This window comes from Panthera tigris, chromosome A1 (assembly GCF_018350195.1).
Source record: "Panthera tigris isolate Pti1 chromosome A1, P.tigris_Pti1_mat1.1, whole genome shotgun sequence".
NCBI lineage: Eukaryota > Metazoa > Chordata > Mammalia > Carnivora > Felidae > Panthera > Panthera tigris.
The window spans coordinates 5772494-5789532 of NC_056660.1; the positions used below are offsets into that span (position 1 = coordinate 5772494).

The 17039-nt window shown below is 35.9% G+C and overlaps 1 protein-coding gene across 10 annotated transcripts in view; it reads right to left on the minus strand.

Moving 5' to 3' along the window:
* LOC102958974 (phospholipid-transporting ATPase IB-like) overlaps positions 1–17039 on the minus strand; it is a 220089-nt gene that overhangs the window by 55876 nt on the left and 147174 nt on the right. For 8 of the 10 annotated variants that reach the window (XM_042985568.1, XM_042985522.1, XM_042985888.1 and 5 more), the window contains 2 exons: positions 9486–9608; positions 2419–2497 (listed from right to left, as the gene is read on the minus strand). In XM_042985568.1, coding sequence (XP_042841502.1) covers positions 2419–2497; positions 9486–9608 — 202 coding nt within the window. The remainder of the gene's footprint in view (positions 1–2418; positions 2498–9485; positions 9609–17039) is intronic. The other 2 variants (XR_006217562.1, XM_042985943.1) reach the window with 1 other exon arrangement.

Below are 17039 nucleotides of genomic sequence, written 5' to 3' on the forward strand. Positions count from 1 at the left end.
TTTCAACATGTTTGTATTGGCTAATTTGAACTCTTTGTAACTCTGACATGTAGGCCCTCTCACAGGAAGTTTCTGTTGCCTACTTGTTACTGGGTATATGGGTCATGCTGCCCTGTCTCTTTGCATGTCTTGTACTTTTTGGTGTTGCTGAAAACTAGACATCTTACATAATACACTGTAGCTACTCTGGATACTAGTTTCCCTCGCCTGTCTTCAAGGCTTATATTTGTTTTGATGTTTATTTGTTCTGTGATTTGGCTGGCTATTTTAGTTGAAGTCTATTTCCCCTGTAGTATGAAACCTTGGTATTGCTCCTTGGAAGGTGCAGCCCTGAGCAGGCACACAGTCGCCTTGGTTTTATCTGGTCTGTATTGACACTCCTTTTCCCTGACTTTTCCATTAAGCTACCTGACTCACTTGGTATGACACCAGTTGTTAGGCTCCACTAATTACCCACAGGATATTCTATTGTTTTTGACAGTGTTCTAGGGCATTAATTGTACAGCAGTCTGATCTGATTAAATTCAGGCTGGGATAATTTTGAGACAGGTCTTTGAGGTTTGTTCTCACCTCAGGAGGGCTATTTTTATCTGTTTCTGTACCTGGTTCTTTCTGAACCAGGCCTATGGTTTAGCTTGTTGGTCTCAATTAAGAAGAATTATTATCTTTGAGAACATCCCTAGACTTGAACTCTTCCCCCAGTATGTTTCAAACAGTCACTTCCTTTGGAAAGAGTTTTGGGGCTGTCTTTTCTTATGTACCACCCGTTACCATAGGTAAAACCTTATTGCCACTATCTTTGGTGGTAGTGAGGTTGCCGTCACTGGTCTTCTTGGCTTGCCTTCCCAGCAATCTCTTGGAGATTCTCTTCCCTACAAGCAAGCTGTGGTGAGAGTGATCATGGATCCAGTATTCTTAGCCTATTGTGCCTGTTGTCCTATGGACATAGGTTGATTGGAAAAGGAGAGCTCTAACCTCTTGGCCACACTCATCAGGAATTTGGCCTCTTCAACTCAAAGTTAGGGGCAGGGGATAAGAAATGCCGGTGGCCTGGCTCTCCTGTGAGATATTGTAACATTGAGTGATCATTGAGAATACTAGTATTCCTACCCTCTTGGCCACACTTGGCTGTAGTGGAGCTTCCATCAAGCTAGGTTGTGATTAAGATAGGGAAGGAGTAGGTCATGGCTACAATGCCATAGACTCTCAATGTTCTTACTGAGTAGTAGGTTTGCTTGAATAAATGTTTCTTCGTTTGTCTTTAGGACACTATCCAGAGAAGGTGCAGAGTCACGTTTTCATAATTTTGACCAGTTTTGCTTATCTGGGTGGGAGGCAGGTCCAAGGAGCTCCTCACAACTCCATCCTAAAGGAACTTTTTGTAAACTTGTGATTTTGCTATAATTTGTTACCATTTGAAACTTTTGTCCATTGTTTTTACAATGAAGGCCTTTCGCTATATTAATGGCAGATCCTTTCTTTTAAATACCAACAAATAACACATACAACTCAAACTCAATGTTTAAAAAATATGTCCAAGATAAAGGATATATTTCTAGTAACACCCAATGAAAATTAAATCTGGTTAAAGAAAAATAATTATATTTCACACCTTACTTTATGGCTGTGAACCCATTACACAATAGCACACTTCATTAATATATTTGGGGCGCCTGGGTGGCGCAGTCCGACTTCAGCCAGGTCACGATCTCGCGGTCCGTGAGTTCGAGCCCCGCGTCAGGCTCTGGGCTGATGGCTCGGAGCCTGGAGTCTGTTTCCGATTCTGTGTCTCCCTCTCTCTCTGCCCCTCCCCCATTCGTGCTCTGTCTCTCTCTGTCCCAAAAATAAATAAAAAACGTTGAAAAAAAAATTTAAAAAAAAAATAAATATATCTCCTACATTTAGATGTATTGGACCCACGTTAGTCTGTAGAAAAACTTCATACATAATGTTATTTGGAAAATCGTGTATCAGGAAAAGGAGACTTGGTCTAATAATAAAGCGTATTAAACTTGTGGTATAGTCCAAATTGTAGCATGAAGTTTGGGAAGTGAAATAAGAAAATAGACATAAATTTCAAACTTACTAATGGAAGGCACCTATGATTCATTAGAATGATTATGCTTTCTATCAGACCTGCCAACTCAAATATTTCTTAAAAACGAACAATAAAAGCACTAATTCTCAATTTACTTATGTCAGACACAAAGAAAATGCTTTCTAAAGATCAACTGTTAAGTGTCAGCTGGACTGTAATTTTATACATATTTTAAAATTCCCTTTTTGTTGCCTTCAGGTCTTTCTTTGGAAACAAACACACACGCGTGCGCGCGCGCACACACACACACACACAGAAATACTGGCCCCAGTGAGAAAAACATGCTCTTTGTTGAATATATGAAACAATGAAGCCTTTACCATGCTCCAGCATTTTCATGGGCAACCAGAAGAGAATGAAGGAATGGACCAAAGCATTTATGCATTGAAACCAAAATACCTAAAAGAAAACAAAGCAAGAAAGTTATGATAGTATGTTGGTCTAAATCTAAAAATATGTGACATTAGGAAATATACTTGCAGTTTGAAACACAGTTATAAAGCCAAAATGTTTTCCTAGATATGGAAAAATTCCATTTCTTCTACTCCTAAAAGAAATGACTATGAAATTAAAGGATATTATTTGAAAACTCATTAAACATAAATGTGTAGGATTCAAATATAGAATATTTGTTATAAAAAGTATAAAAAGCTAAATTATCCAGTGAAAAAGAACCAGAAGTAGTAATTTGTAAAAGAAATAAAAATATTTTTCAATCCTTAAATTGTAGTGTTTTAAATATAATTTCTTTCATGTAATACAATCTGCACCTTTACATCGACACCCAGATTTTGGTCAAAGTAAATTTTAATAAACCATATACAATTTTCTTAAAGGAAATATTAATAATATAAAATCTCTAGGGTCAAACAAGAGTACATTGGTTAGGAGATGGTAGAACAACAGCAAAAACAAATCTTTGTTCTTTTGGTTCTAAATGTATCAGTTATTTTTATGTTTGCCAGGAAGACCTACAGATAAAGGACTAGAGGAGAAAAATACGTGGAAGAAAACATATCTGTCCTGTGACCTAAATTTCCTGAAGTAAAGCTGTTTTTAGGAAAGAATGTAAGAAACTGGTTTAAAAACACAACTAGTGCCAAACTGGAAAACCTCAAGATTCATGGAACATTGGGCAGAATACATAGAAGTTTCTGTCTCTGTGGAGAAAAATTATCCTTGGACTTAGCACAACTCCTGTCCTTCCTAATATTAAAATGCAGATCCAAAAGGGCTAAATTGTTTCCAGTTAACGTGCTGGTATTCCAGAACAAAACTCAAGAATAGTCATGGTGATACAAAATAAAAAACTTTTGTGCACAGCAAAGGAAGCCATCAGGAAAACAAAAAGGCATCTTACTAAATGGGAGAAGATATTTGCAAATGATTCATCCAATAAGGAGTAAATTTCCAAAATATATTTGTAAAAAAACTTGTACAACCCACACACAAAAACACATAATCTGATTTAAAAATGGGAAGAGAGGGGCGCCTGGGTGGCTCAGTCGGTTGGGCAGCTGACTTCGGCTCAGGTCACGATCTCGCGGTCCGTGAGTTCGAGCCCCGCGTCCGGGCTCTGTGCTGACAGCCCAGAGCCTGGAGCCTGTTTCAGATTCTGTGTCTCCCTCTCTCTGACCCTCCCCCGTTCATGCTCTGTCTCTCTCTCTCTCAAAAATAAATAAATGTTTAAAAAAATTAAAAAAAAAAATAAAAATAAAAAAATAAAAATGGGAAGAGGATTTAAATAGACATTTTTCCAAAGAAGACTTACAAATGGCCAACTGACACATGAAAAGATGGCCAACATCACTAATCATCAGAAAAAGGCAAATCAAAACCACAATGAGAGACCACCTTACACCTATCAGAATGGGTAGAATCAAAAAGACAAGAGATAACAAGTGTTGGTGAAGAGATGGAGAAAAAAGAACCCTCGTGCACTATTGGTAGCAATGCAAACTGGTGCAGCCACAGTAGAAAACAGTATGGAGTTTTCTCAAAAAATTACATCTAGTAATGCCATATGATCTAGTAATACCACTACTGGGTATTTACCCAAGAAAACCAAAAACACTAATTCATACAGATACATGCACCACTATATTTACCGCAGCATTATTTGCAATAGCCAAGATATGGAAGCAACCCAAGTGTCCATCCGTACATGAAGGGATAAAGAAGACGTGGTATGTATATACAATGGAATACTGCTCAGCCGTAAAAAAGTAGGAGATCCCACCATTTGCAACAATATGGATGGGCCTAGAGGGTACTATGATAAGTGAACTAAATCAGGCAGAGGATGACAAATACCTTATGATTTCACTTATATGTGTGATCTAAAAAATAAACGAACAAACAAAAACCATAAGAAATCGATACAGAGAATACACTGGAAGTTGCCAGAGGAATGGGAGAGTGGAGGCATGGGAAAAATGGGTGAGGGGGGGTGAGGCTTCCAGTGTGGAATGAGTAAGTCATGGGGATAAAAGGTAAAGCACAGGGAATATAGTTAATGGTATTATAATAGTGTTGTATGGTGACTGATGGTAGCTACACTTGTATAGAATAGACGTAGGTAGAATAATGTATAGGCTTCTTGAATCACTGTTTTACACCTGAAACTAATGTAGCATTGTGTGTCAACTGTACTTCAATCAATCAATCAATGTAAAGGGAAAAAATATATTCATGGTTATACAAAAATATCTATCACGTAGGACAAATCCAATTCAGAATTATCAGGCATTAAAAAAAAAGGCAGAAAAACACTACCCAAAATGAGGAAGTAAAAATTAATTAAATCCAGCCTACAACCAACACACATATTAAAATTTGCAGATAAGAATGTTGAAAGAGTATAACTCTATTCTTTTCCTTTTTTGAAACAGTATTTATTCTTTATGTTCAAAAGCTTAATAGGGAAGTAGAAGATATAAAAAATTTCCAGATAGAAATTTAATAGATTAAAAACTATAAATTTTGAGATAATAAACTTACTAGACGGCAGTAATGCAGATTCAGCATTGCAGAAGAAAGAATTAATGGCATAGATATTGCAGAAGTAATTGAAGACAAAATGATAACAAAACACCCAAACAAAACAAAATTTAACAGAGAGGAGGATGTATAAAACAAAGGTATAGGTTCAATGAAGTTTTGGACAACTTCAAGTGATCTAACATATGTATAATTGGAAGCAACAGAAGGAGAGAAGATAGGCCAGAAAAAATATTTGAAAATACAATGGCTGAAAATTTTCCAAATTTGATGTAAACTGTAAACCAAGAAACTTTTTTTGTAAAGGCCAAGATGGAAAAAAAACTATTTTATTCTTTGGGGGCCACAAGATCTCCATTACAACTATTCAATTCTGCTGTTGTACCTCTACGATAATCATAATGAATTTGTGAATGAATGGTCATGGCTGTTTCCCAATAAAATTTTATGAAATCAGGCAACGGACTAGATTTGGCCTATAGCCCATAGTTTGCTGAACTTTTTTTTTTTTTTTTTAACATTTACTTATTGTTGAGACAGAAAGCATGAGCGGGGGAGGGGCAGAGAGAGAGGGAGACACAGAATCTGAAGCAGGTTCCAGGCTCTGAGCTGGCAGCACAAAGCCCGACACAGGGCTCGAACTCACGAACCGTGAGATCATGACCTGAGCTGAGTCAGACACCTAACCGACTGAGCCCCAAGGGGCCCCCTCATCTTCTTAGTATAAACCTACAGATCCAAATCCTCAGTGCACCCCAAGCACAGGAACCATGAAGAAACAAGTCACCACAATCCAATTGCTCAAATCTGGGGGGAAAAAAATCTTCAAAGCATCCAGATGAAAAAAGACACATGAAAGGTATAAAGTGAGGATGACAGTAATTCCACATCAAAACAATGCAAGTAAGAAGAAAATAGAAATTACTGAAAGAAATAAACTGTCAAGCCTAGAATTTTATGCCAACCAAAAATAACTTTCAAAAATGAAGGTCAAATGAAGACTTTTTGAGTTCCATAAAAACTAAGAGTTCACTGCCAGCAGATTTGCACTACAAGGAATGTTAAAGGAAGCTCTGCAGGCAGAAGGAAATTAGAACACATATTAATGTGAATCCACACAAAGGGTAGAAGATTACTGGAAATGACAAAAGTATGGGTAAAGATCTAAGTGTTTCTCTTACTATTTAAGTCACTTTGAAAAATAATTGTTCAAACACAAGTATTAATATGGTGTGGGGTTGTTAACATATGTAAAAGTAACATGTATGACAACATTAGTCCAAAGGTCAGAAGGAGAGAAATGGAAGTGTACTATTAAGGTTTTTATACTGTATGTGAATTAGTGTATCACTTGAAGTCATACTACACTAACTTAACAATACATGGCATAAACCCTAAAGCAAATTCTTTAAAGAAAAGAATTATAGCTAAGAAGCCAACAAGGAGATGAAATGGAATTCACAAAAATTAATCCAAAAGAAGTCAGAACAAGAGAAAACAAGGAAACAAATTATAATTAGGAAAAATCAAAAATGTATAGAAAGATGGTTAAATTTGAACCAAAACACCTCAATAAACATATGAAAATGTAAATACTTTAAACATGCAGTATAGAGACGTAATATCAGACTAGATAACAAAGACTACAAACTGCCCACTAGAAGACTCAAATAAATAAATAAATAAATAAATGAATGAATGAATAAAAAATAAAAGGATGGAAAAGATATATCATAAAAACACTAAAAAAACCTGGAGTTGTCATATTACTATCAGACAAAATAGACAAAGAAGAAAATAATAAAGGTAATTTCATAATGAAAAAGGGATCAATCAGGACAATATAACAATCCTAAACATTTATACACCTAATAACAGAACTGCAAAATACATGAAGCAAACCTGATAGAACTTCAGGGGATATAGATGAATCCATACTTTGGGTTGGAGATTTTAGTTCCTCTCCAACTGAGTAATTAGACAGAAAATTAATGTAGAAGAATGTAGAAGTTTGAACACTACGAAGTTGACCTCATTTAACATTCTGTCCAAGTAAAGATGAAATATTTATCAGATAGACCATATTCTGAGCCATGAAGTAAGACTCAATACAGGGGAAAGTGGGTGTTGGGCACTGAGGAGGGCACCTGTTGGGATGAGCACTGAGTGTTGTACGGAAACCAATTTGACAATAAATTATATTATAAATTATATAATTATATTATAAAATTATATATAATACATATTATAAATTATATATTATAATTATATTATAAATTATATTTAATATATGGGTGCCTGGGTGGCTCAGTGGGTTAAGTGTATGACTTCCCCACTCATACTCTGTCTCTGTCTCCCAAAATTGAATAACAGTTAAAAAAATGTTTTAATTGTATTTAATATAAAAAAAAGACCCATGTTTCTTCCAGGCATCTATATATTTTTTTAATTGAAGCACAATTAACATAGTGTTATATTAGTTTCAAGTGTACAATATAATGACTAATAATTCTAAACACTATTCAGTGCTCATTATGATAAGTGTACTCTTGATTCTCTATTTTACCCATTCTCTTACCCACCTCTCATCTGGAAACCACCAGTTCATTCTCTGTATTTAAGAGTCTACTTTTGGACTCTTTTTTCCTTTGTTCACTTGTTTCTTAGATTCCACATATGAATAAAATCATATGGGATTTGTCTTTCTCTGACTGACTTATTTCACTTAGCATTATACCCTGTAGGTCCATCCATGTTGTTGCAAATGGCAAGATTTCATTCTTTTTATAGGTGAGTAATAGTCTGTTGCTTATATATACCACATCTTCTTTACCCATTTGTCTACTGATGGACACTTGGGTTGCTTCCATATCTTGGCTATTGCAGATAATGCTGCAATAAATATATGGGTGCAGAGGGATTAATATGCAAAATATATAAAGAACAAGTAAGTTTTTTTATGAGCGTAAGTTCAACTCAATACCAAGAAAACAAATAATGTGATTTAAAAATGGGCAGAGGATGGTCATGCAAGCTGGTGCAGCCACTCTGGAAAACTCAAAAAACTAAAAATAGAACTACCCTACGACCCAGCAATTGCTGGGATACAGGTGTGCTGTTTCGAAGGGACACATGCACCCCCATTTTATAGAGCACTATCGACAATAGCCAAAGTATGGAAAGAGCCCAAATGTCCATCGATGGATGAATGGATAAAGATGTGGCATATATATACAATGGAGTATTACTCGGCAATCAAAAAGAATGAAAGCTTGCCATTTGCAACTACATGGATGGAACTGGAGGGTATTATGCTAAGTGAAATTAGAGAAAGACAAAAATGATATGACTTCACTCATATGAGGACTTTAAGAGACAAAACAGATGAACATAAGGGAAGGGAAGCAAAAATAATATAAAAACAGGGAGGGGGACAAAACATAAGAGACTCTTAAATAAGGAGAACAAACAGAGGGTTACTGGAGGGGTTGAGGGAGGGGGGGATGGGCTAAATGGGTAAGGAATCTACTCCTGAAATCATTGTTGCACTATATGCTAACTAATTTGGATGTAAATTAAAAAAAAAAAAAAATGGGCAGAGGGCCTGAATAGACATTTTCCCAAAGAAGACATACAGATGGCTGACACATGAAAAGATGTTCAACATCACCAATCATCATGGAAATGCAAGTCAAAACCACAATGAGATATCAATTTATACCTGTCAAATGGCTGAATGAAAAAAACTCATGGAATAACAAGTGTTGGCCAGAATGTAGAGAAAAAGGAACCTTCATGTACTGTATAAATGCAAATTGGCACACCCATCGTGGAAAACAGTATGACAGTTACTCAGAATATTAAAAATATAATTATCATGTGGTCCAATAATCGCACTTACTGTGGTATTTACCCAAATGGTACTTACCCAAAGAAAGCAAAAGTACTAATTTGAAAAGATACTTGCAGGTGTCCATATATTTTTAAAGCTTCACTAATGACTGGGATGCAGTTAGGTTTACTCTAAATCTCAACTCCGTGATCCCAGGAAGAAAGCATTCCAGAAGAATCGCTTGTCTCCTCTAAAAATAGGCCTGAGTCCCTCATTTGTATTTTCCAGGATTGGCCCAATGCACAGCATGCCTCCTGAAGCTGCTCTGTGCACAGTTTGTGGGACCACACATGGTGCCTTGCTTCTTTTTCTTTAGTTTCCCTCTGCCACATATTGTTATTTAAATCTCAGTTCCCTAGATAAACTAAACTACAAGGTAAATGATTGTACAAGGCTGCATTCCTTGGTTTTTAAATTATTTTTTTTAAGCATCAGAAAAGGAAAAGAGGTACCTTTGGAGTTGAGATGAAAACCTGCATTAAATCTTCTGTTTACCTTTGTGTTGAAAATTTTCCCTGCCTGAGAAATCCTATAGAGTTGTGGGCACCTAAGCAGGCTCTTCTCACTGCAACACTGTTCAAAGATTCCCAGAGTAAGAGGTGGTAATGAAGTGAAAATCTACATAGAAAACAAGGATTTATTAAAAAGAACTTTTAGTCTGTAACTAAATTAATAATATTGTAACAATGTCACTTTCCTGACTTTGATAATGTATTACTACTCTTAAGATATCATTATGGGGGAAGCTGGTTGAAGGATACACAGAACTATTTTTGCATCTTCTGGGAAGTCTTAAACTATTTAAAAATAAAAATTACTGGGGTGCCTGGGTGGCTCAGTCGGTTGAGCATCTGACTTCTGCTTAGGTCATGATCTCCTGGTTCCTGGGTTCAAGCCCCCCACAGGGCTCGGTGCTGACAGCTCAGGGCCTGGAGCCTGCTTCGGATTCTGTCTCCTGCTCTCTTTGCCCCTCCCCCACTTGCACTCTGTCTTTCTCTGGCTCTCAAAAGTGAATAAATAATAAACAATTTTAAAAATAAATAAAAATAAAAATTATTTACAAAGAAGATATTAATAAGTCACATAGATTCAAACACATTACCAAATCACGACTTAATTTTCTGATCCAACCCTTTGGTTCAGGAGGTTATAACTGTGTAAATGTTGCTTTATGAGCATAAAATGAATACGTTTTTTCTTCTGTTTAATGAGGTAAGACAAACTGACTATCTAGATATTTTAACAATAGGCATAATACTGCCCAATATATCTACCAATAATGACATTCGTATCCCTCATAAGAACCAGTTGTTTACAATTTTTTTTAATGTTTATTTTTGAGAGCGAGTGAGCATGAGCAGGGGAGGGGCAGAGAGAGAGGGAGACACAGAACCTGAAGCAGGCTCCAGGCTCCGAGCCATCAGCACAGAGCCCGACACGGGGCTTGAATCCACAAACTGTGAGATCACGACCTGAGCTGAAGTCGGACGCTTAACTGACTGAGCCACCCAGGGGCCCCAACAACCAGTTGTTTTCTAAGCTAGTTCACTTGACAGGACTGGCACATAGTAATTACTCAGTAAATACTTTTGTGAATGTTAGATTAAACAAAAAATATATAAAAAAATTCTTTATCTTGATAATAATCAGAAACAAAGAGATGTTTCCCAGTCACTTACTCTTCAAATATTTTATTAACAATCATTATGCCAGCGACCGTATTAAATGAAAAGTACGTGACCCTTTAAAAAGTTCTGGACCTTGTCAGGGAGGGAACGCTGTAACAGCAGATACAGTAACATGAGAAAAATGGGGAAGTAAGGGAAAAGTTTAAGAAGGAGAAAGGGGAGAAAATGAGAGGAGAGGAGACTAGCAGGAAGACGGAAGTGCGTGAACTATGTCCGTTGAGGACTGAGAAGTGCTTTCAGAAAGACTCCTTGGATAAAGGACACTTGAAGCTCACCAGAATTTACATGTTTCTGCTCCATTTGGTTTCAGTGCCTTTGCCAGTTTAACCAGGGATTCTTCACAAAGAGCGACAAGGCTCGCTGAGCCAGTGCTTTGCACACCTCTGGGCCTCTTATGTTTGCTGTTGTCTCATTGGCCAAATCAGGTCACATGACCAAACCCAGAGTCGGTGTGGGTGGGTACACCAAAGTTGTGGATACGCCAACTGGGGGAGGTTTACCATAACGATCTAACACAACACGCGACTCATGTAGATTTTCTAGAATTTTGTACAAAATATTGACAGCAACTAAATAAAGCATTACTTCCTTTTCAGTTTTGTTTTGTTTTGTTTTTGACTCATTGCACTGGCTAGGACCTACATATGATGTTGAATCGAAGTGGTAAGAATGTCCATTCTTCTTGACCTTAGGGGAACAGGTTTTGCCATTAGGTATGATGTTAGCTGTAGGTTTTTCAGAGAAGCACTTTCTTAGTGCTTCTCAGAATGAGTGATAAATTCTCTCAAATGTCTTTACTGCATTTGCTGAGATGATTATATGGTTCTTCCTTTTATATCTTTTTTTTTTAAGTTTTTTTTAGAGACAGCATGTGCCTGTGCAGAGGTGAGGGGCATAGTGGGGGAGAGGGAGAATCTTAAGCTGGCCCTGCGCTCAGCACAGAGGTCATAACCTGAGCAGAAATCAAGAGTCTGCCACTCAACTGACTGAGCCACCCAGGTGCCCCTTCCTTTTAAATCTTATAAAAAGGTGTATTACGCTGAATATTAAATAGTAAAACCAAACTGCATTTCTGAGATAAATCCTAATTTGTCAAAAAGTTTTTTATATTGCTGGATTTGATTTGCTAGAATTTTTTGCATCTGCAATCTTGAGGGATATGGGATTGGAATATTCTATTCTGTCTGGTTTGATATCTGGGTAATACTGCATCATAAATGAGTTGGGGTATTTCCTCCTCCTCTCTTTTCTGGAAAAATTTGTCTATATTTGTTTTGTTAATACTTCTGAAGGTTTTCTTTAATATATGGGAAGGTTTTTAACTAAGAATTTAAAGTTTTTTAATAGATACGGGGATGTTACGGTTATCTATATCTTCTTGGGTGATATTTAGTAGTTTGTGTCTTTCAAGGAATTTGTCAATTTTATTCAAAATGTAAAACAGGTCATAAATATTCTTCATATTTGCTGATAGTCATTTGTTATCTGTAAGACCTGTAGACCCCTCTACCATTCATTCCTAATATTGGTTAATTTCTATCTTCTTTTTATAGTGTGCTTGATCAGTCTGAATAGAGATTTATCAACCTCATTTGTCTTGTTTTAAGAACCAGTTTTTACTGCTTTTTTTTTTTTTTTTTTTGCTTTACACTTATTTTAATCATGCTGTTTTCTTTTATGTTTATTTTGCTTTGTTTATTCTGGACTTCTTTGAATCTTCCTTTTCTAGTTTCTTCAGGTTGGAGCTTGATGTTAGACCCTAAATTACTGGTATAAGCATTTAAAAAATGTAAGTGTTCTCTAAGCACTGCTTTAGCTACATCTCACATAATTTGAAAATTTTTGTTTTATTTTTTCTGTTCAAAATATCTCCTAAATATTCCTGCGATTTCTTCTGTGACCATGATGTATTTAGAAGTGTGTTCGTTAATTATCAAATATGTGGGTGTTTTCCTAAGGAATCACTGTTATTCCTTTATTGTTTATTGTTACTGCTATGTAGTTTAAATCCACTGAGATCAAAAGAACATCTTCTGTGTGATTTTAATCCTTTTCAATTTACTAAGACTTGCCTTATCACTCAGCATGTAGTCTATTGATGAATGTTTTATATGCAACTTGAAAAGATTGTGTATTTTGCTGTTGTTGAGTAGAATTTTCTATAAATGTCAAAGGAAAGTTCTTTTACTGAGGTATAGTTGACTCCTAATGCTACATTAGTCATACAACATAGCAGTCAACAACTCTGTACATGATGCTGTGCTCACTTCAAGTGTAACCACCCCTTATCACCACACAACACTATTATGATATCATTGACTGTATTCACTCTGCTGTACCTTTCATCCCATGACTCATTCATTCGTAACTGGAAGCCTGTATCTTGCACCCACCTTTATGCATTTTGCCCATCCCCCAGCCCTCTGACAACTACCAGATTATGCTCTGTATTCATGGATCTCTTTTGGCTTTGTTGCTGTTGTTGTTAGTTTGTTCACTTGTTTTGTTTTTAGATTCCACATGTAAGTGAAGTCATCTGGTATTTGTCTTTCTCTGACTTATTTCACTGAGTATAATACCGGCTAGGTCCATCCATGTTGTTACAAATGGCAAGATCAGTCTTTTTTTTTTTTTTTTTTATGACTGAGTAATATCCTTTTGTGTGTATATACATCATCTTTATCCGTTCATCTATGGGTGGGCACTTGGGATGCTTCCACGTCTGGGTATTGTAAATAATGCCACCACAAACATAGGGGTCCACATATCTTTCAGAATTAGCGTTTTCATTTCTTTGGGTAAATAACTAGTAGTAAAAATTACTAGATCCTGTGATATTTTTATTTTTAATTTCTTGAGGAAACTCTATACTTTTTTCCACAGTGCTTGCACCAATTTAAATTCCTACTAATGGGGATTTCCCTATTGGTTCCCTTTTCTCCACATCCTTGCCAACACTTGTTATTTCCTGTCTTTTTGTTATTAGCCATTCTGATATGGGTGAGGTGATATCTCATTGTGGTTTTGATCTGCGTTTTACTGATAATCACTAATGTTAAACATCTTTTAATGTTGTCTGTTGGCCATCTGCGTGTCTTCTTTGGGAAAATGTCTATTCAGGTCCTCTGCCCATTTTTCAATCACATTTTTTTAATGTTGAGTTGTATAAATTCTTTACATATTCTGTATATTAATTCCTTATTGCAATGTCTTGCAAATATCTTCTAGGTTACCTTTTTGTTTTATTAATGGTTTCTTTTGCTCTACATTTTATTTTGGTAGAGTCACAATAGCTTATTTTTCTTTTGTTTCCCTTGCCTGGAGAGATATATCCTTAAATATGTTGCTAAGGATGATGTCCAAGAAATTACTGCCTATGCTTTCTTTTAGGAACTTTATGGTTTCAGTTCTCACTTTTAGATCTTTAATCCACTTTGAGTTTTTGTGTATGGTGTTAAGAAAGTGGTCTAGTTTCATTCTTTTGCATGTAGCTGTCTTGAAAAGACTGTCTTTCTTCATTCTTGCCTCCTTTGTCATAGATTAATTGGCCGTTTAAATGTGGATTTATTTCTGGGCTTTCTATCCTGTCCCATTGACCTACGTATCTGTGTATGTGCTGGTGCCATACTGTCTTGATTACTATAGCTTTTTAGTATATCTTGAAATCTGGAATTTTTATGCCTCCAGCTTTGCTGTTCTTTCTCAATATTGCTTTGGCTGTTCGAGGTCTCTTGTAGGTCCATACAAATTTTAGGATTGTTTGTACTAGTTCTGTGAAAAATGCTATTGGTATTGATGGGGACTGCCTTGAATCCATAGATTGCTTTGGGTAGTCTGACATTCTAATGATATGAATTCTTCCAATCTATGAGCATAGTATATCTTTCCATTTCTTCGTGTCCTCTTCAGTTTCTTTCATCAGTGACTCACAGTTTTCAGAGTATGGTTCTTTCATCTCATTAGCTAACTTTATTCTTAGATATTTTATTCCTTTTGGTACAGTGTAAATGGGATTATTTCCTTAATTTCTCTTTCTGCTGCTTTATTATTTGTGTATAAAAACATATTTCTGTAGATTAATTTTGTATCCTACAACTCTATTGAATTCATTTACTCTAAAAGTTTTTTTGGTGGCTTCTTTAGAGTTTTTATGTATAGTGTTGTCATCTGTAAATAGTAACAGCTTTTCTTTCCATTTTCAATCTCTTATGCCTTTTATTTCTTTTTCTTATCTGATTATGTGGCTAGGACTTCCAGTACTATGTTGAATAAAAGTGGTTAGAGTGAACATCATCGTCATGTTGCTCGTCTTAGAGGAAAAGCTGTTTTTCACCATTGAGTATGACCTATCAGGTGTGGGTGTGTCCTACGTGGCCTTTGTTATGTTGATGTATGTTCCCTGTAAACACACTTGAGAATTTTTATCATGAATGATGTTGAATTTTGCTAAAATTTTTTTCTGTATCTATTGAGATGGTCATATAATTTTATCCTTCGTTTCGTTAATATGGTGTATGACATTGATTGATTTGCAAATATTGAAACATCCTTGCATCCCTGGAATTAATCCCACTCAATCATGGTGAATAACTGTTTTAATGCATTGTTGGACATGGTTTGCTAATGTTTTATTACATATTTTCATCTATGTTTATCAGGTGTATTGGTTTGTAGAGTTCTTTTTATGCAGTGTCTTTGTCTGTTTTTGGTATCCAGGTAATGCTGGCTCATAGAATGCATTTGGGAGCTTTCCTTCCTCTTGTTGGGATGGTTGGAGGAGAAAATTGTTTGGTAGAGTCTTTAAATGTTTGGTAGAGTTCACCTGTGAATCCATCTAGTCCTAGACTTATTCGTTAGGAATTTTTGATTACTGATTCAGTTTTGTTACTAGTACTGTGTTCAGAATTTCTATTTGTTCTTAATTCAGTTTTGAGAACTTATATATTTCTAGGAATTTATCCATTTCTTGGACGTGGCCCAATTTGTTGGCATATAATTTCTCATAATAGTCTCTTATAATCCTTTATATTTCTGTGGTGTTTATTACTTCTAATTTCTGATTTTATTCATTGGAGTCCTCTTTTTTCTTGATGATTCTGGCTAAAGGTTTATCAAATTTGTTTATTTTTTCAAAGAACTAACTCTTGGTTTCCATGATCTTTTTTATGTATATGTATGTATGTATATATGTTTATTCTCTGTTTCACTTATTTTTTTTTCTGTTCTTTATTATTTCTTTCCTTCTACTGACTTTGGACTTTGTTCTTTTTCTGGGTCCATGACATGTAAGCTTAGATTGTTTATTAGAGATTTTTCTTATTTCTTGAGGTAGGTGTGTATGGTTAGAAATTTCCCTCTTTAGAACTTCTTTGCTGCATCCCAAAGATTTTGGACTATTGTGTTTTCATTTTCATTTGCTCCGTGTATTTTTTAAAAATGTTTTAACGTTTATTCACTTTTGAGAGAGACAGACACAGCACAAGCAGGGGAGGGGCAGAGAGAGAGGGAGACACAGAGTATGAAGCAGACTCCAGACTCCGAGCTGTCAGCACAGAGCCCAGTTGGGGCTCGGAATCACAAACTGCGAGATCATGACCTGAGCCCAAGTTGGATGCTTAACCAACTGAGCCACCCAGGCATCCCATGCCTCCATGTATTTTTTAATTTTCCATTTGATTTCTTTCTTGACCTATTGGTTATTTAGTAGCATGTTGTTTAAAATCTAGGGTTTGTGCTTTTTCCAAAGAGTTTTTTTCTTATAATTGATTTCTAGTGTCATACTATTATGGTTGGAAAAGATATTTGATATGATTTTAATCTTACTAAATTATTGAGACTTGTTTTGTGGTTTAATATATGATCTACCTAGGAAAATGTTCCATGTGCGCTTGAAAAGAATGTGTATTCTGTTGTTTTTGGATGGAATGTTCTGTATGTATCTGTTGAGTCTATCTAGTCAAATGTGTCATTAAAGACCCTGTTTCTTATTGATTTTCTGCCTGAATGATCTATCTATTGATGTAAATGTGGTGTTAAAGTACCTACTATTATTGTGTTGCTGTTAGTTTCTCACTTTATGTATGTTAATATTTGCTTTATGTATTTAGGTGCTCCAATGTTGGGTGCACAGATATTTATAATTGTTATATCTTCTTCTTGGATTGATTCCTTTATCATTATGCAATGCCCCTCTCTGTCTATTGTTACAGTCTTTATTTTAAAGTTTATTTAATCTGGGGCACCTGGGAAGCTCAGTCGGTTGAGCATCTGACTTCGGCTCAGGTCATGATCTCATGGTTCGTGAGTTCGAGCCCTGTGTCGGGCTCTGTGCTGACAGCTCAGAGCCTGGAGCCTGCTTCGG